The sequence below is a fragment of the Mustela lutreola genome, chromosome 3 (assembly GCF_030435805.1).
Source record: "Mustela lutreola isolate mMusLut2 chromosome 3, mMusLut2.pri, whole genome shotgun sequence".
NCBI classification, from domain to species: domain Eukaryota; kingdom Metazoa; phylum Chordata; class Mammalia; order Carnivora; family Mustelidae; genus Mustela; species Mustela lutreola.
Genome location: NC_081292.1, coordinates 16,688,895 through 16,715,875, shown reverse-complemented (window position 1 = coordinate 16,715,875; position 26,981 = coordinate 16,688,895). Strand labels below are relative to the sequence as shown.

The following is a 26,981-nucleotide window of genomic DNA, read 5'->3' as shown; positions in this document are numbered from 1 at the left end:
AAACAAAACAAAACAAAAAAACCCAAAAAACCCAACAACAAAAAAACAAACAGTGAAAAGAATCATTTACCTCTTCTCCAGACCTAACATTTAGATATGATTAGATGCATGTTCTAGAAACAGTAAGATGGTTGTGTTGGAGGGGTTCAGGCTGGAGAGGGGGCATGTCAGGTGCCTCCTGCAGACTTCCGGGCAAGTGGTGTTGACAGCTCTACTTGGGGGAGGCAGTGGAGAAGGAGAGGAACCATCAGGGACAGATTAAAGAGTAGAATTGATGAGGCACATGAGTTTCAGTCATGAGTCTGGGCTTCATTGAATCTGAGATGCCAGGGGTTATAAGATGCAGCTTGAATTCAAAGATACTAAGAATGAGAAGGATGTTCATCTTGGATTGGATGAAATGCACTAGAATCAAAGATTGGGGCCACCAACCCCGCATGGGAATGCTGGACACCAGCTCACAATTTATTGGTGTGTAAAAGACAAGCAAGATTTTGATATCTAGAATCCTGATACATGGTATGGATGAAGGAGGGTGTCTTTTTTATGCTTCCCAAGTTCAACTCCTGCTGTTCTGGATTAAAGGACATGTTGGGAGGTGGGTTGTGTGGTTGGGAACTGAAAGGAGCTCTCAGTTTAACAAAATGCTGCCCAGATGTGATGATGTCATTTGCAAGGCCACAGTCATGCCCAGTTTAGAAGCAGTCAGATTCTGTTTATTTAATAAAAATGGATGTTTTCAATGGTGGTGCTAGGGGAGGGCCTCCTACATCCTTTTCCGGGAGCTTTCTTGGGCTTCTCGAGAGAGCTTGGATTCCACAGGCAGATGGAGCTATTATCCTTGTTTTCTCTCCCTAGTGACAGGCCTACCAAGCCTGTAATTACAGGGGACCAGCATCCCTTGTTTTGGAGCTGGGATGGTTATATAAACACCGAGAGCAAACAGTGCTTTCCCAGGCTATACTTCGAGGACCCGAAATTCCCCTTTGGAGGGCATGGCATCCAACTCAAACAAGGCACCTGGCTGAGGGGCGGGGTGCAGCTTTCTGCAAGGAGAGCCCGATGCAGGCTTGAAGGATCGACACGCCAGGATGGGCCCCAGTCATACAGCGAGGGGGCTTGTATCTGCACACCCAGGACCCCCCCCAAGTGGATTTTTGCCTTTTCTAATCTGAAATAGGATTGAAGAATTCATGCGAATGTTTTTTAGAAAGTTCACGCAGAGCCAGACCTCTCTGTTGCAAGTTATTTTAGGACATTTTATCGGTCGCTGTTTTGGAAAAAAAAACACTTTAGCCTTTGTGTTCCTGGAAGTACCCAGCAAAACTGGCCCTTCTAGACCCCTGAGCTGTGAGTGCAGGCCCTGGATTCAGGCAGCCTCGATTTGAATCCCAGTTCTACTGTATGCCGTCGGGCAAGCTGCTTATCCTTCCTGTGCCTCTGTTCTCTCCTCTGTAAAATGGGAATAATACATAGTATTTATTTCATCGAATTGTTGAGATAATCAAGCATTTAGTGTGCTTGGAACAGTGCCTAGCTATTTAACATAAAACAATAATTGTAACAATATCGAACACTAACAAGTGTTCAGTTTCCTGCGCCAAGCATTGTTCTTCATGCAATAGCTCATTTGATCCAACCAGCCATCCTATGAGATAGATGCACTTGTCATTCCCATCTTATATGTGAGGAAACTGAAGCAGAAAAGTCTCTTTTTAATATGTATTAGTGTGTCTCTGCTGAACTTCATGGATACCTGATTGTGGAATATTAAAATTGTTGGTTCCTATGTCTGAGTCTCTCCGTTAAATGTGTGGGCTCCTAAGTACAATGACTCCAGTTGCCCTTTTCCACTTAATAGGCACCCAGTAGGTAAATAATGTTGAGTAAATTGGATCTGGCTGAATGGGAAATCTCAGTTCATGGTATCACCATGAAAAGATTTAAAAAATTTTTTTCAGCATTGGCTCCCGATGATACTATATGGCTCTTTCCGAGGTTTCATGGGAACGCCCCCTTGGTGACCTTCAGGCCAAGTCCTGCAACCTTCTAGCTCCTGCCAGTTATTAACAATTTCATTCCAGTGTGCGAGCCTCAGCCTGGTTAATTTTACAGCATCTCCCTCAGATCTGAGCTCCTCTCTCTGCCGGACCAGGGCTCCGGGGGCTGCCTGGTTTCCTTGTGGCTGCCCCCCTTTCTGGGGCTTAGGTGAAGGGTGGGAGTGGGAGGGCGGGAATGGGAGGAGGCAGAGGCTCTTCTTCACTGAGTTTAAGAGGAGGTTTCCATCCTCTCTCCGTGGGTTGTGGCTGCTTGTCTAGCTAACTGGTTTGTGGTCAGTTCCCTTGGGGGCAGGTTCTAAAGCTGGCTCTCCTGTGGGCTGTGGGAGCAAGTCCTTCCAAGTCCCCTTTGGGAGTCTCTCCCCACACATTTCCCTGCATGGAGATGTGGCTCCAGCAAAACCTCTTCCCCATGACCTTGCTTCAGTCCTCACAGCTGTCATTGGCTGCTGGGGCACTTACCTGAGGGGCCCCCTCTTAAGGAGATGCAGGAAAGATGGCTCAAGCCTAGTTACCTTCTTGGCATCCAAGAAGGCATACCCAGGGAAACCTCGCACACCCTTGCATGCCCCTGGGTACAACACAGGCTGCCTTGCTGCCCCTCTGTCTCCCAGGGCCTTGTCCTCTCCAGGGCCCTTTTCCTTAGCCCCAGGCACCATTTGCAAGCCCATTGCCTAAGCAGCCAACCATAGGGGAATGAAACACCAGTATTCCAGATGGCTGGAACTCCTGGGCTTTATGAATGAGTCTCCTGGAGTCCCCGCTGTGACTTAAGGGAGGGGATAGTCTCTTTCCATGAACACTTCTCTCCCCTCCTGGCTGAACTCCTCTCTCTTTCTCCTTCTTTATATTGATTCTGGACGGTTGAATCTAGCCTTTCCATAAGCCCTGCAGTGAGGTGGTCGGCACCCCCGTTGTACTTAGCATGTCAGGATACTCAGTACCACTTGTCTTCTGCATTGGGTTTTAGCCAAAGTTCTGGGACCTCATAGCAGCACTGTTCACAGTAGCCAAGGCATGGACGCAACCTCAATGTCCATTGGGGGATGAATGGATGAAGAAACTGTGGTGTATATGGGTGTGTACGGACACGTGGTGGAATGTTACTCAGCCATGAAAAAGGAGATCCTGTCATTGGTGATAATATGGGTGAAACTTAAGGGCATTACATGAAATAAAATAAGTCAGGCAGACAAGGACAGATACTGTTTGATCTCACTTATACATGGAATATAAGAAAGCTGAACTCCAGGAAACAGAGACTAGAATGCTGGTTGCGAGAGCTATGGGATAAGATGGGGAGTTGTTCATCAGAGGGTACAAATGTCCAGTCATAAGCTGAGTAAGTTTTGGAGACCTAAGACATAGTATGGTGACTGTGGTTAACGGTGCTGTATATTCAATATTTGACAGTTGCTCAGAGAATCTTAGAGATTCTCTATCTTACAATCTTAGAGAATCTTAGAGATCGTAAATATTCTCACCACACACACAAACTCACAAATGGTAATTATGTGAGTTGATAGAAATGTTAAGTAGCCTTATTGTGGTCATCATTTCAAGTATACATGTGTGTCAAGTCATCAAATCATGCACTTAAACTTGAACAATGTTATATGTCAGTTATATCTGGATAAACCTGGAGCAAAAACCACAATAAAACTGGGGAGGACGTTTCTAAACTTAAAGAAATCTTCCAGAAATAACTTAGGAGACACTTTATTTCCTAAGTGACTCCTTGCAACAGGCTGTAAAATTGAATGTGTATCTTTCTTTTTCCTCCTCATACCTGAAGCTATGACTTTGTGAATTGTAGGTCTTTGGCAATAAGTCATTGGAAGTTTTTCCAAATTATATACACAGATAATTTTTCTTTTTTTGAACTAAGAAATATGGCCCATGTTAGAAATACTTGAAAGGCACAGCTGTCCCCAGAGCTGGGAAATGAGGTGACCCATGTTAGTGAAACTAGTTGAAACTAGTTAAAAACTAGTTAAAATCGATTGACTAGAAAAAAACAAAAGCAAAGTTCTGGGACCAGAGAAACCCCACTCAGCATCCTGTTATAGTAATTATCAAGTTACAGAGTATCATTTTTGGGGCTGATACCATACATTCCTAGGTCTCAGTTGTCTCAGTGAAATGGGGGACAGGGGTGAGCCGTATGCTTATAGGAAGTTGATAGAAGCTGGACCAGATCACCTCTTCCGGTCTCTGTCAGTTTTAACATCTTTAAGTCTGTGAAGTTCATGGTTTCAGGTTTGCCCAAATTCAAGGTTTCTCTCCTTCTTTGTTTTGTCTCAAGTTAAAATCGCATTCATGTCAAGGCATTTCCTGGTTGTGAAGCCAGACCTGGAAAGGGGGACAGTGCTGACTAGGAGAGGAGAGTCTTGTGCTCACATATATGAGGGAATGGAAACAAAGCCGTGCTCTGTTTCTAATCTGTTCCATCTCCCGGTGGCAGGGCTGTTAGCACAAGCCAAGAATTCTTTCAGATATTTGTCGGCAAGTCTTCATCTAATAGCAAGCCCATTGGAATGGCCAGGCTAAAGAAAATGTATCCAGGAGACCTCGGGGCGTCTGGTGCAGGAAATATGCATTTCACAACGACTCTTCCCGAGGCCCTGTATTAGGTGCTGCGCAGGGAGGACGGTTCAGGTGTCATAAAAACCGCACTGGGTTTAGGGTGAGACAGATTTGAGCTTAAACCATAGCTCAGTGGTTTTGAAAGTCTGTGGCCGGAGTATGATGGTAAATGTTGAAGAAACAACTCTGAAGAAGGAGGAGGTTGAGGAGGAAGAGGAGGAAGAGGAGGGGAAGGAGGGAGGGAGAGGAGGAGGGGGGAGGAGACAGAGGGGGTGAAGGAGGGAGAGACGAAGGGGAAGGGGAGGGGGAGGAGGGGGAGGAGAAGCAGCAGCAGCTTGGATCTGTAGCTCCTTCTGATTTCTGTGGTGTGAATATTCTCACTAAGGCCAATATTAAATGACCGACATGCCACTGAACGTGGAGTTGGGAAGAGACAAACCCGTGCAGGTCAGCTCTCACAAGACAGCTCCAGCACCCTGCGCTGTGTGATCGAGGACAGATGATTTCGTTTTTCTGAGCCTCCTCAGTTTCTGCATCTGTGAAGTGGGTTGGTGCTAGCATACACCCTACAGGGTTGCTCTGACAATTAAAAAAGAGTAATGTATTTGAAAGCAAGGATTCAATTTAATATTGATATTACGTCTGGGATTTCTTACTACTTATGAGATTATTTGTTTTAAAGATTGGATTTATTCATTTTATTTGAGAGAGAGAGAGAGCATGAGGTGGGGGAAGGGCAGAGGGGGAGGGAGAGAATGTCAAGCCCCGATGTGGGGCTTGATCTCATGACCCGGAGATCAGGACCTGCGCCAAGAAGCCAAGAGTCAATGCTTAACTGGCTGTGCCACCCAGACACACCTACTGAGGAGTTTATACAATTTAAAGGATATTCACTCAAGCAACATTCTAACCATTGGAGGGTGTGTATGTGCTTGTTTTGGAGAGGAGGGTAGTGATGGTGTTGAAGAAGAAAAGCATAAAAGAAAACAAAAATACCAAATAACATAGTTTCTTCTGAGCTACTGTATGACTTTCTAAAATTACAAGAGGATATTTGAGCTAAAAAGGACCTAGAGACTAGCTGATCCAACATACCTTCATGTTATAGATGAGGAAACTGAGTCAGAAAGCCAAAATTTAAATTTATATTTATATATATTTATAGTTATATTTATATGTATCCTGTCTCGTCAACAGCTTGGTGGGACAGACCCCTGAGTAGAGGCCAGGGCTGCTGAGTGGCTGTCTATCCAGGGCTCATTCTGGGAGCCCTCCCCTTTTGAGCAGGTGTTTATTGACTCAAGCAATGGGAACTCTCAGGCTTATATTCATACTGATCAGGAGAATAGTTTGGCTTAATGTTCAAAAGAACTGTTTAAACTGTTGGTCCTGGAGCACCTGTTTGGCTCAGTTGGTTAAGCATCTGCTTTTGGCTCAGGTCGTGATCCCAGGGCCCTGGGATCGAGCCCCACATTGGGCTCCCTGCTTGGCAGGGGAGTCTGCTTCTCCTTCTCCCTCTGCCCACCCCCCCTGCTGATGCTTCCTTTCTCTCTTGCTCTCTCACTGTCAAATAAATAAATAAATAAAATCTTAAAAAAAAAAAAAAAAGGAAGGAAGAAATTAGTGGTCTCAAGGACACGTGGGTGGCTCAGTCAGTTGAGCATCTGACTCTTGGTGTGGGCTCTGGTTGTGATCTCAGGGTCCTGGGATCAGGCCCCGAGTCTGGCTCCACACTTGACGGGGAATCTGCTGGAGACTCTCTCTGTCCTTCTCCCTCTGTCCCTTTTCCGCTAAAATAAATAGATCAATCTTTAAAATAAAACCAGTGGTCTCCGAAGTGGGGTCCTGGAAGGAAAAAATGAAAATTGCCATTGACTGCTTTATTGAAGAGAAAGAAATAAAGCAATTTTCCATGGTTTCTGATGGGAAATAATCTCCTTATGTAGTTCCAGTGAAGGGACATTAGTGAAGGGACTGCTTGGAGATGTGTGGGCAGGGTAAGGAGACACAAAGGTCCCCAGGGGTGAGCCACAAGGAGCATTGCTTCTCTCAGGCTTGGAGAGGTGGCCCAGGGTAGCTGGAGCCACGGGGAGGGTTTATATGGAGGAGGTAAACAGTCTCGTCAGAGACAAGTGGCTAGCCAGGAGGGAGTGGGCAAGAAAGACCCCCAAATTCTCTCTTTCTCTGCTCTCTGGTCTCTGCTAGCACCTCCCATTGGACAAACCCAACCATACACCAAGCCACACCACACATCAATCCAATGTGGATCCAGCCCTTTTCGATCAGCCCTCCAGGGCACCGAGCTGGGCATGGATCTTTGGGGACAAACAGAGAACAACCAACACAGCAGGTTTCCAAATATTTAACATATAGATTGCTAATGGCCCTCTCTATCCACCTGTCAGACATTAGGTGTCATGTCAGTCAGTACCCAAGGCACTTTGACCCCAATGCAAAGCGGAGGCCGGTGGTACCCTGAGTCAGCCTTTTGTTTTTGGTATATTGTAACATACTGCAACTTCTGTCTGCCTGGCCACGCAGATTTATGGATTACAGTATCTAGTTTTAAATGAAATCTCACACAATGCACAGATGCTTTAAGATGGTTCTTGCAAAGACAGAGCAGAGCTAAGATACTGCAGTTGCGCATAAAGGAACAAGAAAGTGTCAGCCCTAGCATGGCTCTTCCTGGGAGGGCCTCCTCACAGGCTACAGTATCTGCTACAGTGACAAGCTAATGAAAACTGACCCAGAATTGACTCGAAAATTCAAAACGATCACAACTATTTGAAGTACAGGTTTATTTCCATCATTAGTAATGTTGACTGTCCTCCTAAGTGTTCATTATGTTTTGAAATATTAATGATAATAACACCTGCCTATACTTTTTTTTTTTTTTTAAGATTTTATTTATTTATTTGAGAGAGAGAGGAAGAGAGCAAGTGTGAGCGGGAGGGGGGCGGGCAGGGGGGCAGAGGCAGAGAATCTCAAACAGACTCCCCGCTGAATGCGGGGCCCAAGATGAGACTCAGTCCACGATCCATGAGATCATGACCTGAGCTGAAACTATGAGTCGGACACTCAACCCACTGAGCAACCCGGCATCACTGCCTGTATTTAATAAATACACGTGGGGCACCTGGGTGGCTCATCGGGTTAAGCCTCTGCCTTTGGCTCAGGTCATGATCTCAGGGTCCTTGGATTGAGCCCTGCATTGGGCTCTCTGCTGGGCAGGGAGCCTGCTTCCTCCTCTCTCTCTGCCTGCCTCTTTGCCTACTTGTGATCTCTGCCTGTCAAATAAATAAATAAAATCTTAAAAAAAAATACACATATATTGGGTTTATGCGAAAAATGCTTACTCATGGGATGATTGGAGACCATTGGTTTGAACAATAAAGAAAGGCTACAGTTGTGGTAATTATGCTTCTCTTTACAGACAGCGAAGCCTCCACAGTTTTTCTGTCTAGAGTACATAAGGCAGAAACGGAAAATGGAAAGTGACCTTTGTGAATAATAATAACAAATGTTTATATAAAACTCACTATGCCTTAAGCACTGCTCTAACCACAAATCCCACCTGACAGATAAGAGGACTGAGGCCGTGGAAGTTGAGCAGTCTGCTGGATACAGCAAGGAGCAGGCAGGACAGAGTTTGAACCCCAGCTTCAGAGTCTTTGCTCTGGATCACCGTGCTAGGCTGCCTATCTGAAGGAGAAAGGGGCTTCTTGGAATAATTTTGAAATTAAGACAAAACTATCTCCTCACACCTGTCAGAATGGCTAAAATCAATAACACAAGAAACAACAGGTACTGGTGAGGATGTGGAGAAAGGGGAACCCCTGTGCGTTATTGGTGGGAAGGCAAACTGGTGTGGCCACTGTGGAAAACAGTATGGATGTTCCTCAGAAAGTTAAAAAGAGAACTACCGTATGACCCAGCAATCGCACTAGTAGCTGTTTACCCAAAGAAATGAAAACACTAATTCAGAGGGATGCATGCACCCTGGTGTTCACAGCAACAGTATCTACAAAAGCCAAATTAGGGAAAGAGCCCAAGTGTCCACTGACTGATGAATAAAGAAGATATGGTTTATATACAATGGAATGTTAGTCATAAAGAATGAAGCCTTAGCATTTATAATGACATGGACGGAGCTAGAGAGTATTATGCTAAATGAAATAAGTCAGAGAAAGACAAATACCATATGATTTCACTCATATGTGGAATTTAAGAAATAGAACAAACAAGCAAAGGGGGAAAAGCAAGAGAGGGAGAGAGAGAGAGAGGGAGGCAAACTAAGAAACAGACTTTTTATTTTTTTTAAAGACTTTATTTATTTATTTGACAGAGAGAAATCACAAGTAGACGGAGAGACAGGCAGAGAGAGAGAGGGGGAAGCAGGCTCCCCGCCGAGCAGAGAGCCCGATGCGGGTCTCGATCCCAGGACCCTGAGATCATGACCCGAGCCGAAGGCAGCGGCTTAATCCACTGAGCCACCCAGGCGCCCCAGAAACAGACTTTTTACTCTAGAGAACCGACTGATGGTGGCCAGAGGGGAGGTGGGTAGGGGGCTGGGGGGGACTAGGTGGTGGGGATTAAGGAGGGCACTCATTGGGATGAGCACCTCGGGTGTTGTATGCAGATGCTGAATCACTATATTGTACACTAAAACTAATATTACACCGTGTGTTAACTAACTGGAATTTTTTTTTTTAATAATGATTTATTTATTTATTTGACAGACAGAGATCACAAGTAGGCACAAAGGCAGACAGAGAGAGAGGAGGAAGCAGGCTCCCTGCTGAGCAGAGAGCCCCATGTGGGGCTTGATCCCAGGTTAAAGCAGAGGCTTTAACCCACTGAGCCACCCAGGTACCCCACTAACTGGAAATTAAATAAAAACTTGAGGGAAAAAATAGCTGACTTTGACTGCTAGCGGATATAGGAAGGCTCACGTTCCTTTCACACACACAAAAGAAAAAAACTAAAAATAATTAAAACAATGAATGCCGGTTTAAAAAGTAGAGAGAAAGGGGAGCCACTCAGTTTTATGTGGGGTAAGAGTGACTATTTCGTTGCACTTTCTAGCATCTGCCAAATATGATTTCTCAGGATGTGGTAGTTGGCAGACAGCCCCTTATAGCCACTAGATTCCGCTGTCTCTCTGGGTTTTCTCCCTTTCCTTCCTGCCCTCTGAAGCCTTCCTGCAGACTTGCCTTGCTCTTGTTCTCTTTCTAGGAGCTTGTACTAGTTAGGGTTCCCCAGAGAAAGAGAACCAGTCAGATGTATCTCTCTTTCTTGCTCTGTCTTTCCGCCATCTCCATATAGATATACACAATCTCTCTCTCTCCCTCTCTGTATATGTGTATAGATATATTTTATTCCTTAAAATCTGTGAATTTTTCATCTATGTCTATCTTTAAGGAATATAGATATGTCTATCTATCTCACAGATGTGGAGCTGGCAAGTCCGTAATTTTTAAGGAAAGCTGGGGGCTCCTGGGTGGCTCAGCTGGTTAGGTGTTTGCCTTCAAGTCAGGTCATGATCTCGAGGTCCTGGGATGGAGCCCGCGTCAGACGTCCTGCACATTGGGGAGTGCTTCTCCCTCTCCCTCTGCCTCCCTGCCCGTGCTTTCTCTCTCTGTCTTGCTCTCTCTCTCTCAAGTAAATAAATAAAATATTTATTTTTGTTTTTTTAAAAGATTTTATTTACTTGACACACAGAGATCACAAGTAGGCAGAGAGGCAGGCAGAGGGGGGGGGGGGGGAGAAGGCTCCCCGCTGAGCAGAGAGCCCGATGTGGGGCTCGATCCCAGGACCATGGGATCATGGCCTGAGCCGAAGGCAGAGGCTTTAACCCACTGGGCCACCCAGGTGCCCCATAAATACAATCTTTAAAACAAATTTTGTAAGGAAGACCGGCAGACTGGACACCCAGAGAAGAGCTGATGTTTCAGTTTTGTGCAGTCTGGAGGCTGTCTGGAGGAAGAATTCCTTCTTTCTGGGGGGGGGCACATCAGCCTCTTCTAAATATCTTCGACAATTGGCGAAGGCCCACCCCCTTTCTGGAGACTAATCTGTTCTACTCAAGGTCTGCTGATTTAAATGTTAATCGTAGCTGGAAACTACCTTCACAGTGATGTCAGCGTGTTGGTGTTTGACGTAAAAATGGGTACCGTGGGTTAGCCAAGTTGACTCAAAATTGATCATCACAGAGTTTGTTGAAAGGACCTGGGTTCACTGATCTTTGGTTAATTTTTGAGAACGACAGCAAGGCTCAGGCCCTGGGACCCCAGGGAACACAGAGCCCTTCTTCAGTTCTCTTCAGAAGGGAAACCTGCCCAACCTTCAGTGTTTTGTGTCATTTTTTTCAAGAAACCTCTTGACAGCAACCAACAGGCTTGGGTAGTAAGTCTTGGTCTCTGGCTTTTAAGCCACAATCCCTGGCTTCCAGATTCCGGAGGAGCCCTCGTTTATACGGATTCAGGAAGAGTGTGTTGTGGGCTTGTGTCTTATCCCACATGCTTCCTTTTCAAAAGCATGAACTCAGTTGTTCCTCTCTGAATTCTTCTGGTACTTTGTACCTCAGTTGGTACTTGGAATTCGGATCTTGTGTTGTAGCTGACGTACCTTCTCTTGGGCCTCCCAGCTCTGCCTCCTGCCCCCCCCACCCCAAGATCTATGAAAGTTCTTGAAGGCAGGGGTTGGGCTCACATTTCTGAATGACTGCTTTCCTGCCAGGACACTGCTGCTTCGTAAACATGGCTTCTTGGAGAGACTTTGAAATGCTGATCCTCTGTGACATTTCTTGGGCAGGAATGTGATGGGTGTGAACCTCAATGAAGTTTGTGTCAGAGGGACAGGAGACAACTTTATACACCTACCACACCATAGGCAGAGCTCTCCTGTCTAGCCTTGAAGGTCACACACGTGGGTATAGCTCTTGCCACTGAGTTAGGCTCTCAAGACAGTTGTGCCTTTCATTTGCAGACAGACCCTCACTCAGCCTGGCGGCAGGGGACATGCAGCTGAACGGTCAGGACTGATAACTTTGTAGGGTGGGCTCCTGGACCAAGGCTAGCAAATCTGTCAGATGAACTGTGTTAGTTCCTGTGACTGCTGTCACCAGTTACCACAAATTGAGTGGCTTAAGACAATGCAGATCCATCAGAATTCCAGAAGTTTGACCTAGGTCTCAGGGGGCCAAGTTCAAGGTGTTGGCTGGGCTGCATTCCTTTCTGCAGAAGAGAATTGTTTCGTTGCCTTTTCCTGCTTATAAGTGGTGTTCGGGTTCCTTGGTTCAAGGCCCGGTTTCTCCCTCTTCAAAGCCAGTAATGGCCGAAGGGCCCTTGGTCCATGACATCACTCTGTCCTCTTGTGCCTTTCTCTTCCACTTTTTTTTTTTTTTTTTAAGATTTTATTTATTTATTTGACAGAGAGAGATCACAAGCAGGCAGAGAGGCAGGCAGAGAGAGAGAGAGAGAAGGAAGCAGGCTCCCTGCTGAGCAGAAAGCCCGATGTGGGACTCGATCCCAGGACCCCGAGATCATGACCTGAGCCGAAGGCAATGGCTTAACCCACTGAGCCACCCAGGCGCCCCTTCTCTTCCACTTTTAAGGACCCTTGTGATTGGGCTCACCCAGGTAGTCTGTTATAATCTCCATCTCAAAGCACTTAACTGCATCACACCTGCAAAGTCTCCCTTGCCGTGTAACATAGTCGAAGCATCTGGGCGTTGGGATGGGGACATATTTGGAGAGTCATTATTCTGCCTACAGTAGTAGCCTTATGATTGCCATTTAAAATAAGTAATTAATGTAAGATAGGATTTTAAATGGAAAGGTACAATAATTTCACTCATTGTAACTATGCTAGAGTTTTTGAGATATATTTATGCTTTATTAAATTTATAGGTTATTAATTTACCTGGGAATGTTTTGCTTATTAGGGTTGATGCTTATTCGAGCAGGTATTTGAAGTACTTATAAAAAAAAAAAGCAAATGTGTCAGATTTATAATTGTAGCTTTAACATGTTTAAAGGAATTTTCTTTCTTTCTTTCTTTTTTTTAAGATTTATTTATTTGAGAGAGAGAAAATAAGCATAGGGAGGCGCAGAGGGAGAGAGAGAGAGAAACTTTAGCAAACTCCTAGCTGGGCTTAGAGCCCCAGGCAGCACTTGATCTCACAAACCTGAGATCATGACCTGAGCCAAAACCAAGAGCTGGACACTTAATTGACTGAACCACCCAGGGCCTCCAAGGAATTTGCATTAAGTGTATAAAAGGGACTCGTTTTTTAAGGACTTTAGTCTGTTCAATTTGAGTTTATCAAACAGTAATAGAGCCCCTTTTATTTTGTATGAAAGTTTACTAGACTTGTAAAGATGTAGTTGAACTTAGACTTTAATGAAAACTAGGTCTTCACATTTGTTACTTTTTCAGCTCTCATTAATTTTTAACCAAGAAGCTATAAATAGTTCAGTCTATGCCCATAAACTCACACTGATTCTTATTCGAGTGAAGGGTAAGCATGTGATCAGTGAGACTTTCAAAAGCATTTTGTGAACGTCAGTGTATGTTATTCATTCATTCAGCCCAGCCCTGGGCTGGGTACTGTGACGCAGCCCTACATGAGACTACAGTCCAGATGCAGGCAAGGGGTATGGGAGGTGAGATTTACTCAGTCAGAGGAGGCTTTAGGGAGGAGCTGGCCATAAGGAGCCATAAGTAGATGCTTATCAGACAGAGGCAGGGGAAGAAAGAGTGCCTGGGGTATTTAGTGAGTGTGGAGCTTTTGTGATCCTGGTGGAAATTAAAAAAAAAAATCTGAAATTTGCCTTTTGTGTTGTTTTCTTTTTTTTTTTATGATTTACTGATTTATTTATTTGAGAGAAAGTGAGGAAGTGAGCACAAGCAGGGGGAACAGCAGAGGGAGAGGGAGTGGGAGAAGCAGGCTGCCTGCTGAGCAGGGAGCCCAATGCAGGACTCAATCCCAGGACCCTGAGATCATGACTTGAGTCAAAGGTAGACAGACGCTTGACGACTGAGCCACCCAGGAGCCCCTTTGTAGTGTTCTGATGGAGAATTAGGGCAGGATCAGGGTGCGTTTCAGGGTAAATGTATTATTAATTCAGCCATCACATCGGCCACCTGGGAGCATCACATCGGCCACCTGGGAGCATCACACCGAACTAGAGATGCAGAGCAGTTCCTAACCTAGTTCTCAGAGCCTCGTTTCTTGGGGAATCGTGATTACTAACATTTAGGGAACACGTGTGGTGTGCCTGGTTCCGTGCCTTTTCCTTGTATTCGTTCACGTAACCTTCATGACCGTAATAGGTTTATTGTCACCGATTTGGAATCTCGGAAACTGAGACCTAGAGGAATTAAGGGGACAAAGGTCACACTGGAGGTAAGTGGCAGGACCATGATCCGAACCTCGCACAAGCCATTCCCTCTTTCCAGAATGCTCACGACCTCACTCTTCCATGGCTGGCTCTTCCCTCACATTTTAGGTCCCAGCCTCACTCTCTTTTGCTGGAGAGACCCCCCTGCGCAGCCCATCCTAAGCAGGTTTTCTTGTTATCCTGCATCTCAGCCCCTTGTTTAGTCTTACTGTAGCACTTATGATTTAAGTGTTTTCCTACTTGCTTTGTTTGTGTGTTTGTCTTTGTTTTTCCTACTAGACTCTGAATTCCGTGAAGGCAGGCATTCTGTCTGTCTTGTACATTATCGTATTTCCAGTGCCTTGCACAGGTCCAGGGTATCATAGCTGTTCAGTAAATGTCTATTAATAAATAAATTGATACTGATTTGACAGCTCATTATTCCCTAATCATTGTAGTACGCACACCATATGTGGAACTATCCCACTGAAGCATAACAGTGTTATTGATTGAGGTCGGCCCTCAGTAGCAAGCTTATTTCTCTACATGTTCCTAGAAATTTTATAACAATGATAAGTTTCTGTTACAAGGAATCTAAGCCTCACGAGGCAAAAGAGAAACATCCTCAGTATGCTGAAAAGCCAACTTGAATTGGCACACACCAAAAATGCGCCCGTGTGTTGTTGGAAAAACATTTATTGCAATTCAGTGTCAAAAATTTTTTACAAAAATATGCCACCGTCTGGTACAAACAACTATAAAAAAATCAATTCATCATGCAAGGAACGTGTGCAAATAATTTACACGGAAGGACTTAGCTCACACAGTATTAAATGAACATCTTTGCGTGAAATGAGACTAACCTTGTACTTTTAGTTACATGTCCAACCCTCTATAGCACTTTTTATTAAAAGGAGTAAAGCTTCTAAGCTTAGGACGTGGGCTTTCATGTGCGTCCCCTTTAGCCAGGGTTAAGGACACTTGGTAGAACAAAGATGGTGCCGAGAGCTCTCAGGCCCTCGGTGGCAATCCGTGGAGCCTTCTATTTAACAGACTCGTGCCACGTTAATTAAACAAACATTGCTCTACTCAGAGACTGAAAAAGTCATGTTCAAACTCCAGAACTGATGTTGTGGCAGATGGAGTTTTAAGAAGTTCAGACATTTGGAACAGCCATCCATTTTTGGACAAATGGGGCAGGGCCAGCATTTTGGGAGCTTTCTCAGGAAGCATTGTTTGCTGAGTTCAGGGACACTTTGAAAAATGTCCAGCAGACAAAGTCACAAGTATCTGTGGTCCCTTGCTCCTTGCTGCCTCTTGGAATAAAATAATCCATCTTTGCTTGGTGAAGATGAGGTTTAGCAGAGAGTGGGAGGAGCCCCCCTTGCCCCCCACCCCGGGATAGAAACTCCCCAGATCTGTTGGCAGGTGCTGGAGGGTGGGGAGGAGAAGGGTATGGATTAAATTGTACTTCTTAGTCTGAGAGGAGGTACCTGCTTGCTGACCGTCAGAACCTCAGTTTCTAGAAAGCAAGATGGCTGCTCGGCCATGATCTCTCTGCCATAAGGGCCATTTCTGTAATGAAAATGTGGGTACCCAGGGAAAGACTGTACTCCCTAGAATGCTGTACTCACAACAGCGTCAGAGGTTTGCAAAAATGTTAAGTGGCTCCAGGGAGAAATGTTAACTTCTCCATGGAGAACCAGGGACTAGAAATATCTGGAAAAGATAATGGCCAGATGCCTCATACTGGACCCTCATGGTTGCCTTCCACGGTGAAGGTGTTGAGAACGATCAGGTCAGGTGTCACGTGTCTCCAGACAATACCAATGAATGCTGGGTAGGGGGCACAGAGTCAATGCCTCAGAAAGTCCTGGGTTCGTACTCAGGTCTACCACTGAGTACCAGATGGGCTCAGACATGCCCCCCGAATGTTCTGAACCTGCTATCTCGTGTTGAAAGGCAGAAGGAATGCCACATTCCATCATCTTCAACTTCCCTTCCTGCACCAAAGTCTGGGATGGGAGTTTCCTTCCTTTGGGAAACTATGGAGGGTTTACTCTCTTTAACAAAGCAGAGAAGAAAGCATCTAAAGAAAATGTGGAGTTTAAAGGAATTATGATCTTGTTTACTGAAGACATCAAGAGCCCAAGATATATCAAAGAGTCTTTGCATTTGTCTAGAGGTTCAGGGTGTTTCTGAGGTCTGTTTAAACACTAATAGGATTTTAGGCCAGGATCCAGTCAGAAGGATGCTTCACAGACTCAGATAGTTGGAAACAGATTAAAAAAAAAAAAAAAAAAAAAAAAGAAAGAAAGAAACGAAACGCCCAGATGTCCACATAGAAAATGTTGATATAGTTTAGTTTAAAAAAAAAAAAATCCACACATAAAATTACAGTTAAAAAAATTCACACATAAAATAGAGTGCGTAACAAAACATTATTGCCCTATAGCCCGGCAGAAAACTATAAACTCAGGTGTGTAGTTTATGATAAACATTGTATTCAATGCTACAAACGCTACACTGTTGAACATGTCTTGAAATGATCGACCTTGTAAATCACACCACTTGCTTAGACAAATAAAATTCTAAGCCCCCTCCCTTCTCCCACACACAGAAACCACAGGAAAAAAAGGAGCTTCTGTTAAATTGTAAGCTCCCCATGAAAACCAGTTTTCGCAACCACAGGGAATCATGGCAATGACGTGGTGCCTGCTTGTTACCTTCCTGCTCCATCACTCAGGAAAGCCCACGGCCATACTGAGTGTTTTGCAGAATCAACCCAGCCCATCTCAAATATCTCCTCCAGGCCACTTCCACAGAAAACTGATCATCACTAAACAAATGTCATCTCACAGCTGACCCCCTGGGTATGTTTTTACTCATACTTTTGCCCCTCACCCCCCCATGCTACCAATCCCACTGCTCAAAGTAATAACCTCAAGGAATCATGCACTCTAGCTGAAGATGCCATGGACTTTTTTCTAGATCTTGCTATGAAGTGAGTGCTCACCTATTGTTTCCCTAAATGTTGTGCCTTACTCTCAAGAGACTCCGGGCTTGTTGCTCATATACCTTTACTTTGGACCAGATCATACCTAACATCCCTGTGGACTTGTGCTCTAGACTTCCTCCTTTCTTCTCCAGAAGTCCAAAGTACTTCCTAGCTGACATCAATGTCAAGTTCTATGTTACCAGGGTGGGGGGGTAGGGCAGTGGCTAGGTAGGTACAGCAGCGAGAGGGGAGCCTCCTATCTCTTCCAGCAATTTCCATTTCCATCGTCCTGTCCCTCTGGCTTTTAGACCAGCAGTTGTGAGATGGGGATTCTTTGTTTTTGTTTTTTAAGTTGGGTTGTCCCCAGAGGGTTTGCCAATTCTAAAGATGGTTAGTACCCAGGGAATGAGAATTTTCTTTTTCACTCACTTTACTTATATGTGAGGCCCTGGTTATGCTAACAGCTGCCGTGGGGCGCCAGCACAGACGCTCTCACCTGCTATGTTCTTCTCTGTCACCTTCCCACGAACCACGGCATCAGAGAGAGGCCATTTCTATTCCTTCCCCCATCCTTCTCCACCTGCCATTTCCTTTCTTAGTCTCATCTGCCAATGAAGGAGAACCACCAATGTTGGTTTCTTCTCTTTTTTCCTTAAAAATTTTCCTCGGCTCTGTCACACACCACGTCCAAAAATGCCAACAGAGCTGGGGAGAGCCCAGAGGCATCAGCAAGGGAAACATCTCAGAAGACCATCCCCCAGCCGCTCGTGGTAGCCGTCATCCTGCACAGGCACGCCGTGCTGCCTAGGGTAGGAGACACAGTCGCCGGCGTTGCAGACCGTCCAAAGGAGACCGGTCGGCCAGTTTTGTGCTGATGGTCTCAAGCAGACAGCATTTCTGGGGCTGCAAACCCGAGGGTGCCTGGGAGTTCCCACCTCCCTGATCAGCATGAAGGGCCGGAGGTCATGAGTTGATGGACAGATGTGGAAGGCCATGAACGCCTACACCTAAAAATGCCAGAGTCAAAGTTTCCGGAGAGATCTCACAGCTACAATCAACCCAGCTCTGCCTCACGTCTTTCAGGAAGCTGAGACATTTGAGAGAAGCTGTCTGAATTCTGGAAGTGCCAGTTTTTTTTTTTTTTTTTTTTTTTATTCCACCATCTAGGCCCTGCGTTCTCAGTATGACGTGGACTCAGCGGGAGGGAAGACCAAAAAAGCCCATTGGGTATTAGAAGGGTTCTGGAAGGTCAACCTTACGCAACAAGGTCTTATTTTTTAATGTTTAATTCTTCTCAGTGGGAAGAATTTAAATGCAATTTAATGTTTTCTTCTGATGGGGGGGGCAGAAGTGAAAATAAATATGGAGACACCCCGGTGTGTAGGCACAGACGCGGCAAAGTGAGGAGGGTTGATGGAGAATTGACTTCTCTTCAGCCTGCTGGTACCCGGGCTGTGCCCTGAGGGATAAGCGGCAAGGGGCTGTGCATCTCCAGCTGGTGCCTGGCCTTGTTGCTGTCCTTGCTCACCCCTAGGTTCACCCCCTAAGGATACACTGTTCTCTACCGTGAACGTGAGCAAGTTCCAATTTCTGCTTACTTACTTGCCAAGGGCATGCAGGGTGGCAACTTTATTTGCAAAAGAGGAAAAAAAAAAAGCACAAAGCAAATACAACTGCCAAAATATGTACATTGTTGTAGAAAAGCAAAGTTCTATAAAAAGTAAAAAACAAAAACATCCCCCACCCCATCCCAGGAATATTTGACAATGAACTCATGAAGTCCTGAGATTTCCTGTCTTCCACACGGTCACCTGCTGGTATTTGCCTAGCAAGATCCCCAGGGGTACGGAGCAAGTTTAGGATGAAGACACAGTACTTCTGTTCCCTAGGATCGGAACTCCATGTTTTATCTTGTCATCCTTGTAGGAAGTCCTATAGCTTGGGCTGAGTAAATTCTGGTGTTGAACATAAAGAAAAGAAAGCTCCTCCGCTCATCACCTGCCAGGAGGGACAGCAGCTACTAAAATGTCTAACTGATACGTCAAACCTTGTTTTACAAGCCTTTATCAGCACCCCGGCTCCCAGAAGTCCACAGATGAACGCTTATCTGGGAAGATATTCTGGGAAGCCCAGACAAGCCGAGAAGTTTAACAGGAATAACAAAGTCTTCACAGCTATCGGGTGACTCCTTCTATCTTTTCTGCGGTGGGACTTCTTCCTCTGGGGCTGTTTTTAATCAACCCTATGTTGCCCCTGAATGAGCTACAATATGAAAGGAAAAAAAAAAAAAAAGGGCTAATGTGCTGTGGAGTTGTTCTAGAAAGGAGTCAATGCCAAGGAGTGCCTATTCCCGTAAAAAGGAGGTCTGCAAGGTGATGAGGATTGCCTCCCGGACCCCTTCCTATTGAAACCACTTTTCCGGGAGGAAAAACGAAGAAAAACAGACACTGCCTGCGGGACAATGCACTTTGTCGGAGGGGGTGCTGCGTACTTTCCGAGGTAGAGTATTGTGTGATATTTGGAAGACAAGGCCCTATGCCCACGTGGGTTTAAGATGGGTGGTGCTTCCTTTGCCGTTTTTAAAACAACCCTCCCCCCCATCGAAACCGAAGCGCAGGGATTTCGCGTATGTCGTCCTCTTCTCTTTCTTTAAAAAGCAAATTTTCACATTGTAAACAGAGTGTTCTATCTTGAATTCGAGTTCTGCCCTTCTTTTCCACATCCCTAGGGAACTACCAAGGAGTCTCAGGGAACACGAGAATTCCATTTTCACCGACGAAACTGAATCCCTGCCCTTACAGTCTTGCCGGCCAATAGTTAGGAAAACAGCTTGTGGACAGTATTTCCACTTTCCCATACCGGCTCTAATGAGAAGTCCGTGTTCTGAGACTCCCAGCCGGCAGCTGCATCTCTCTCCCCTTCCTATGTCCTCTCAGAGACTTAGCTCACAAGTTCTGAGCCAGCATTTCAAATGTACACTATTTACAAAGGAAGTGTCCGAGCTCCGTATTCCCAACCATCCAATCAGCTGGGGAGCCCTTCGAAGTGTTGTCCCGAGCTGGGATTCAGAACTTGAACAAGTTGATAAAGTCCTGGGGTGACAGGGAAACGGAGCAGCTCTCCGGGTTATTGGCTGTGCACGGGTGGTCAGTGCCCTGGAAAGGAACATCACGGTTGTAGGTTGGAGTTCGCAGAAGTACTGTGTTGGCCTGTAGCCCCATGAGGCTGTGCCCAACCTCACAACAACATTCCCATGTCAAGAATGCCGTAAGTTCTGCAAAAACTAAAGAACTGTGTGTGTGTGTGCACCTGTGTACAGAGGGTGGGAAAATTTGCAGGTGGGTGAGATGTACAATTGTATACACACACACACACACACACACACACACACAAATAGGGGTGGAGGAAATGAAGGTCTCTCAAAGGTTTTCTTCCCCAGGGACTGAATCAGTGTCCCCTACACCCTCAGCGAGGGGCTGCAGTAGGGAAGAGCAGGAAAGGAGCAGGACGGGCTTTCACATGGCAATGCTGGTGCCTTTGACTCTTAGGGGCTGGGCCAGGGGTCTGTGGCAGCCACCTCGAGACACATACCTTCCAGGAAAGAATGTGACAGTGTCTGCAGAGCTGAAGGGTGTCTCCGTACTGCTCTTTCCGTGGGTAACAGCGCACAAGTTTAAAATACATCTTCTTCCAGTCCAGCTGTCCTTTGTCTGATAAAATTAATCGCTTGCGGATCTAAATTACAAACGAATACAGGTAATTGCAGATGACTGCAGGAGACTTCATCAAGAAGACGGTTGTGGTTTTATGCTTCTGAAAAGTTCTGTTCCCACCCTCTCCTTCCCCCTTTTGCATCGATGCCCTGCACTTGCCAGGGAAAAAATTACCAAGATAGAAATAAGGCTGTTCTGAGCTCTACCCAGTGAGGCAGTAGCTTTACCAGGCTTTAAAAGACACAGGGGTCTGGTGACATCTCACTAGTGACCTCTACTAAACTGTATTTGGATGGTCCTTTAAAGTTTAGGTGATTTCAGTAAACACCTTCAATCTTTTCTCTGCTGTAGACTTGAGTGGTTATTTCCAGGGAGATGCAGTCACTGCTTGGCATGGTGGCTCTATTTTATATCTAAATATTAGTGGCTTCATGAACAGAACTTGTTGAACTCACACATCTATACAAAGAAGGTGGGGGGAAAAAAATCGGAGGCAGCATGAGGAGGGGAAATAGGCCTAGAGCTGGTGTCAGAAGCCCCTAGTTCGAACTCACATTCAGGGCCAGCTTCTTTATTTTGGGAGACATTTCCCCAGTCTGTGGTCTGAGGCCCCTCATCTGTTTCAAGTGAGGGTCAGGATACCGACGCCACCCTGGGTTGTTAGACTAAAATGAAATACTATCTATAAAAGTTCCTTAGCTGTACAATATGAAGTTAAGTTGTAAGTCACTCTGTAACTGACTTTGTAAGTTACTCTGTTATGGAAGAGGACTGGGGCCGCTGTATGAACTTTTTAAAGCAAGTCGTGAAGTATGCATGTAGGTTAAGAATGTTGTCCCCCCCCCCCCCCCCCCACTGAAATCACATTTGTGATTTAGAAACCCCTCGTTCTGTTGCCCTCTAGTCAGCCGGGAAGCCCTGGAGGGTGGGCACCCGTGCCTCGAGCTCCGGAAGAATGCCAAGGAAGCAGGAGGGTGGGGGACAGAGGAGGGGGCGGAGGGACTGCCCACGGGGGCCCCCCTGACCTGCCGCTCGGAGAAGTGGTACTGGCAGAGTTTCTTCCACAGCAGCCGGTCCTCACTGAGCACGTGCAGGTCGGGGGCCACCTGGCCGAGGCTGACCAGGTCGCGGCCATCACTCAGCCTCTGCATGATGTTCAGCTGGAGGCACAGGGGCAGGTCGGTGAGGGTGAGGCCTTTGAAGGCGGGCTGTGGGGAGAAGGCGGATGTTAGGCAGCAGTTGACTGGGGGGTGACTCGCGGGCCGCAGATCGCCAGGTGACACTCTCCAAGGATCCAGCTGTCCCCTCGGCCTCCACCCTCAAGCTGGCTGACTGATCCCAGATCCAGAGGTGTGATTCTCCATGGAGACCCACAGGAATAGCCTGGACCAGCTGAGGCTAAATGGTGCCAGAGGGATTTTCCCCCGTTTCGGCGCATGTTGGATTCTTGTGCTCCGTTCAGTTCACTCACTGACCAGATTCGCTGCCTTCCTAAAGGGCTCTGTGCCTTGGCCAGCGCACCAGCCCGTGACCAGGAATCCCTCCAGGCAGCGTTTCTTGCCTAGGCCCAAATGCGCTGCCCCAGGCCCCCGGCTGAACCCTCGCTGCTCTGCTCGTCTGAACAGTGCTCTTCTTCAGGCCCAGCTTGTACCTATTTCTTCTGAAAGGGAATTTCTTTCCTGCCTTTTGTGGGTACCCCAGGCCTCTGACTACATCTTCCTGGAATTCTTCTGTTCTCTTCCAGGGACTTTTTGAACCAGCCCCTTTATGTTATGTAATGCTAACTGCTTCCAAAAGGAAACTTGCATGGAACATTCCTGCTGGAATGTAAGGTCTATGGAGGCAGGACTTTTTGTCTTTTTTCACTGCTGTGTCCTTTGTGCCTAGAAGACCACTTAGCATATAACAGGTACCCCCAAAATATCTGAGGTGTGAATGGAACCCTCATAATCAAGTAGGTAAAAAAAACCCCAAAAGACCCTGTGCTTGTTGTGTATATTTGTGTATGTGTGTGTGCACAAGCATGTGTGTGTGTGTGTGCATGTGTCCTTTAGGAATGACTGGTCCAGAACCTTTTGGTGTAAATGCCTCCATCTTTAGAACATCTCTATTCAAGCCTAGGGGATCCACAGACTATTAAAAAACAAAACTCTTTGTGGATAATACATTGGCAATTAATCAGAAGCGGCTTCTGCTTAACCCTGAACTTATATTTAATTGTTAATTTTATATTTATTATTTAAATTTTGATGGGCTCATGTTACCCACCCACACCTGGATCCTTGAAGGTGGGGCCTAATTTCATAGCTCCTGCAGTCGAGCCCAGCACAAACAACCTCTTGAGGGCCTACTGTGGCCTGGCACTGGGGTTGGAATGGGTTCATTCAGCTGGCGAGAGACTCGGAAACATAAGCAAAAGCAAACAATTAGAGAACAGTATGTTACGTGCCGTCAAGTCAGCACAGAGAGCTCTGGGAACCGTCCGGACAGAGGTGGTCCTCACTAGTATTTACTGATGGGTCTTGAACAGCAACCTGCGCTGCCATAAGCAGTCGGCGCAGGTCCCTTATGACTGAGGTTCTTTGTTCTTCTCATGCTAGACCTGGGTGAGCTCTTGATTTTGGGCTATAGCCATTTAGCTCAGTGCTCTGTCACCTCCGGGGGGTCACAGGAAAAGATACAGGATGAAGAATCCCTTCCTTAGAGCTCAGGGGAAAATAATCCCGTCGATGGGTATTGAGTCCCATCCTCCAATTTTTAGGGAACTATTCTGTTCAAGGCACATCAGAGCCCACAGGCACAGGATTCCAGGGGGAACGTGTGGTTTCACCAGGCCCCACCTGCGTCCCCTGCAAAGCGTGACAGGTGTGTAGAGGGAAGGTGGGAAGAAGCGAAGAGCCTCGGGAAGCTGGACTAAGGAGAAGGGAAGGCGGCATGGGAGGAACGCCGGAGGGACAAGCAGCAGATGTGGATCCCAGCTGCCCTTGGGAACTCTGGGTCTCAGTTGCCCCACGTCCAAAATGCGTAGGCTTAGAAGACTCTGAAGGTCCCTTCTGGCTCCAGCGAGCTCAGATCTGGATCAGCTCCAGCCTCTTAACTCATCAGAAGTGACTATGACCTGACAGTTTAAATCGTTCAGGCTGCTGGCCTGAACTTTCAGTTGTTTGCAAAATTCAGGACTTTTGCCGGACCGCGGAAGGCTCTAGACCTATGTGTCGTTTATCATCTGCTGCTGATCATACGAGCTAATAAAACTGCCATGACATTTTCTTTTTGTTTCCAGTACTTCAAAGCATCTACTTTTTTGGTTAAAACTCCCAGGCCAATTATTACATTGAACTCCTATTAAAGTCCGCTTGGCAGAGTTCACGCTCAAATGTTCAAACCTGAACTTTTCCAAAATCCTTGCCCAGACCCCATGCTGAGCCCTTGCTCCTGATAAATGGTTAACTGCTTGCACGCCTTCTTTTTGAATATAAACATGTAAAAGAACAATAAGCCACTCAAGCATTTGGCTATAATCCTTCTATGGCCAACCCTGCCCTCTATCTGCTTCAAAACCCTGCCTTACCCCAAACCCTGCCTTACCCACAGTGATTCTATGTGACCTCTCCCTACTCCAAGCCAGTTCTCTTTGCCTTTTTCCCCTTTCGTCCTTTATTCTATTAATTATTTTTGCCAATAAAAATTGGCTCCATAGAATTAGATATGAAATTTAGAAGGAAAACAAGATTATATGCCAGGAAGATACTGCTAGAACTTTGGCAGATAGAAAGCAATCACTGTAAATGTCACCTGAATATTTTTGTGTAATAACATCCTTCTCTTTCGTCCAAGCTATTAAAAAGTCGGCTTTAAAATATAGTCCAGACTGAAGTAATTAAGTCCTGTTTTTCTCTCTCTCTCTCGATCTTTCTTTCCTCTGGAGAGTTGGGCATTAGTGTGACAAGCTCTGTGGGCTCCATGGGTTCCCATCACTGCTCTCAAGATCATGGGGCTCAGCGCGAGGAGGGCTGGGAAGGAGGGCAGGGGACGAGAGTTCAGTGGGGAGAAGAGCAGCCTCTGAAGGCAGGCCGGGGCCGGGGCTGGGGCTCAGTCCCCTACTCCTACATCTTACTTCTGCCGAGGCACCAGCCACACTGTTCTTCTCTTTTCTTTTTTCTTTTCCCCCTAAGATTTCTTTGTTTTAAAGAGAGGGAGTGAGCACAGAGGGGAGGAGCAGAGGGAGAGGAAGAGAGAGACTCTCAAACAGACTCTCCTGAGCGTGGAGCCTGACGTGGGGCTCGATCCCATGACCCTGAGACCACAACCTGAGCCGGGACTAAGATCTGGAAGCTCAACTGACTGAGCCCCCCAGGTGCCTGCAGCCACACTATTCTTAACTACTCAGCCTGATTTTTCTCATTTACAAAATGAAGAAAAGCACATCTTAACAGTGTTGTTGGGCAGAGTGGATCTCAACGCATGGAAGTACTTAGCATAGTGTCCAGTGGAAACTGGCTATTATAAAGACCCCTACTTATAGGTATTCACTGGATGAGTTAATTAATACACGTGAAAGGCTTAGAAGACTGTCCGACACAGAGAGAACCCTTTGTAATAATAAGAGCGGACACATTTAAAGACTTACTCCATGCCAGGCATTGTTCCAAACATTTTCTGTATGTTAGCTTATTAAATCTTACACCAGGGCTAGGAGATAGGCATTACTTCCCGTCAATCATTCATTCCCTCATCTAAAATTTATTGACTGCTTTCTGCTCTGTGCATGGCAGAGAGAGATGAGCAGCGAGCAAGAGGTAGTCTTTCTTGGCGGCGCTCATAAGCCAGTGGATGGACAAAGGCAAGTGGAATCACGTTTGAGATAATCTCAGATGGCAACAGCTCCTCTGAGGAGGGTGAGATGAGAGTGTTTTCAGAGGATGGATGGTCCGGGGAGGCAGGACCAAGCTTGCATGGGCAGAGAATAGCTTGGCCAGAGAGAGAGAGAGAATAGCTTTGCCAGGAGCAGAGGGGAGGCTGAGATGAACTTCAGTGTTTGATCTGTCCTGCATGGGACTGCATTGGATGTAAAGCTGGATCACTGAATACATAGTTGGAAGAAAGCTGCATTGAAAAGAAGTTTGGAAGCCACTGATGTTAAGAAAGCTTTGCCACTCGAGGAATAAGGTGTTCTGGCCTGAGTCGCTGGGCTTCTCTGGTCCCCACTCCTGTCTCACCACATGAAGGGTTATAGGAATGACAAGGGCCACCTCCTCCCTGGCGTGACTGTGGATCAGTTAAGGGGGGTTCTAGGTAAGCGAGCCCACGGGCGTGCAAAATGTGTGAGCAGCTGTGGCCAAGGAGACTCCTGGGATGCGGACAGAGGGAGCAGAGGCAAGTTCCGGGCAAGTGTGATCCTCTAAATAGTGTGTCAGTGTTGCTGGAAGGAAGAGGCCCTTGGGACAGATGCGACTTGCTCATTTAGATCCCTGGCTGGAAATGTCTCTCCTGGGCTTGGACCGAAAGAGAAAGTATTAACGTCCAGGCTACAGATAACACCAGAAATCAGGTAGAAGGTCTACGTGAGTTTACTGTGAGAGATAAGCTGGGAATCTGGCCTCCAATTCCCATCGTCAAAGTATGCCTACACTTAAGAGAGGAGAATGGGGTAAATTATTAGAATGAATTCGGCAAATGTTCAGAACACAAGCTCTTAAAATAATCAAACAATTGAGATAACTTTTCTGGGCTTGTGCTGTGCTCTGTGTGTGTGTGTGTTTAAGTGTGGGAGTTGTAGCCCAAGTGATTCTGAGGAAGTCACATCATTCTGAAGCTTCCCATTATTCCCTTTGTTTCAGAGCTTAAGAAACTCAGAGGTTATTAATAGCCAAATCAAGGTCACTGCATTTTGAAAACTTCATATAAGTATTTAAAAGAGGTCAAAGAGGTTTCTTCATGTTACTTTCTCAAGAGGTGGGGCAGACCCAGACGTTATCAGCTTGGGCCCCGGAACCACTTAGAGCAGTGCCGTCCGTGATAAGACAGGCGGGCGCCGCCTGAGCGGTCTAAGTGTGCCTGTCGGTCAGCGAGCTGCAGGAGGGCAGGGCGCTGTCTTTCTTACAGTGTTTGTGGGCCTCCGTCCTCCTGCTCACTATTAAAAGCATTAAGAGCTGAGGGCCAGGTTAGCTTCTAAAAGCCAAAAGACACTGCTGATAATAGGAGGGCCTCTCTGGATATTTTCCACTTTGAGTGAGAATTG

At 46.2% G+C, this 26,981-nt stretch overlaps 1 protein-coding gene across 1 annotated transcript in view; it reads right to left on the bottom strand.

Annotated features, from left to right (window-relative positions):
* Window positions 1–14,707: 14,707 nt before the first annotated feature.
* FBXO32 (F-box protein 32) overlaps window positions 14,708–26,981 on the bottom strand; it is a 33,840-nt gene continuing 21,566 nt past the window's right edge. The window contains exons 7-9 of the mRNA XM_059165685.1: window positions 21,766–21,948; window positions 20,619–20,762; window positions 14,708–20,182 (exon numbers count right to left, since the gene is read on the bottom strand). Coding sequence (XP_059021668.1) covers window positions 20,093–20,182; window positions 20,619–20,762; window positions 21,766–21,948 — 417 coding nt within the window. The 3' untranslated portion in view covers window positions 14,708–20,092. The remainder of the gene's footprint in view (window positions 20,183–20,618; window positions 20,763–21,765; window positions 21,949–26,981) is intronic.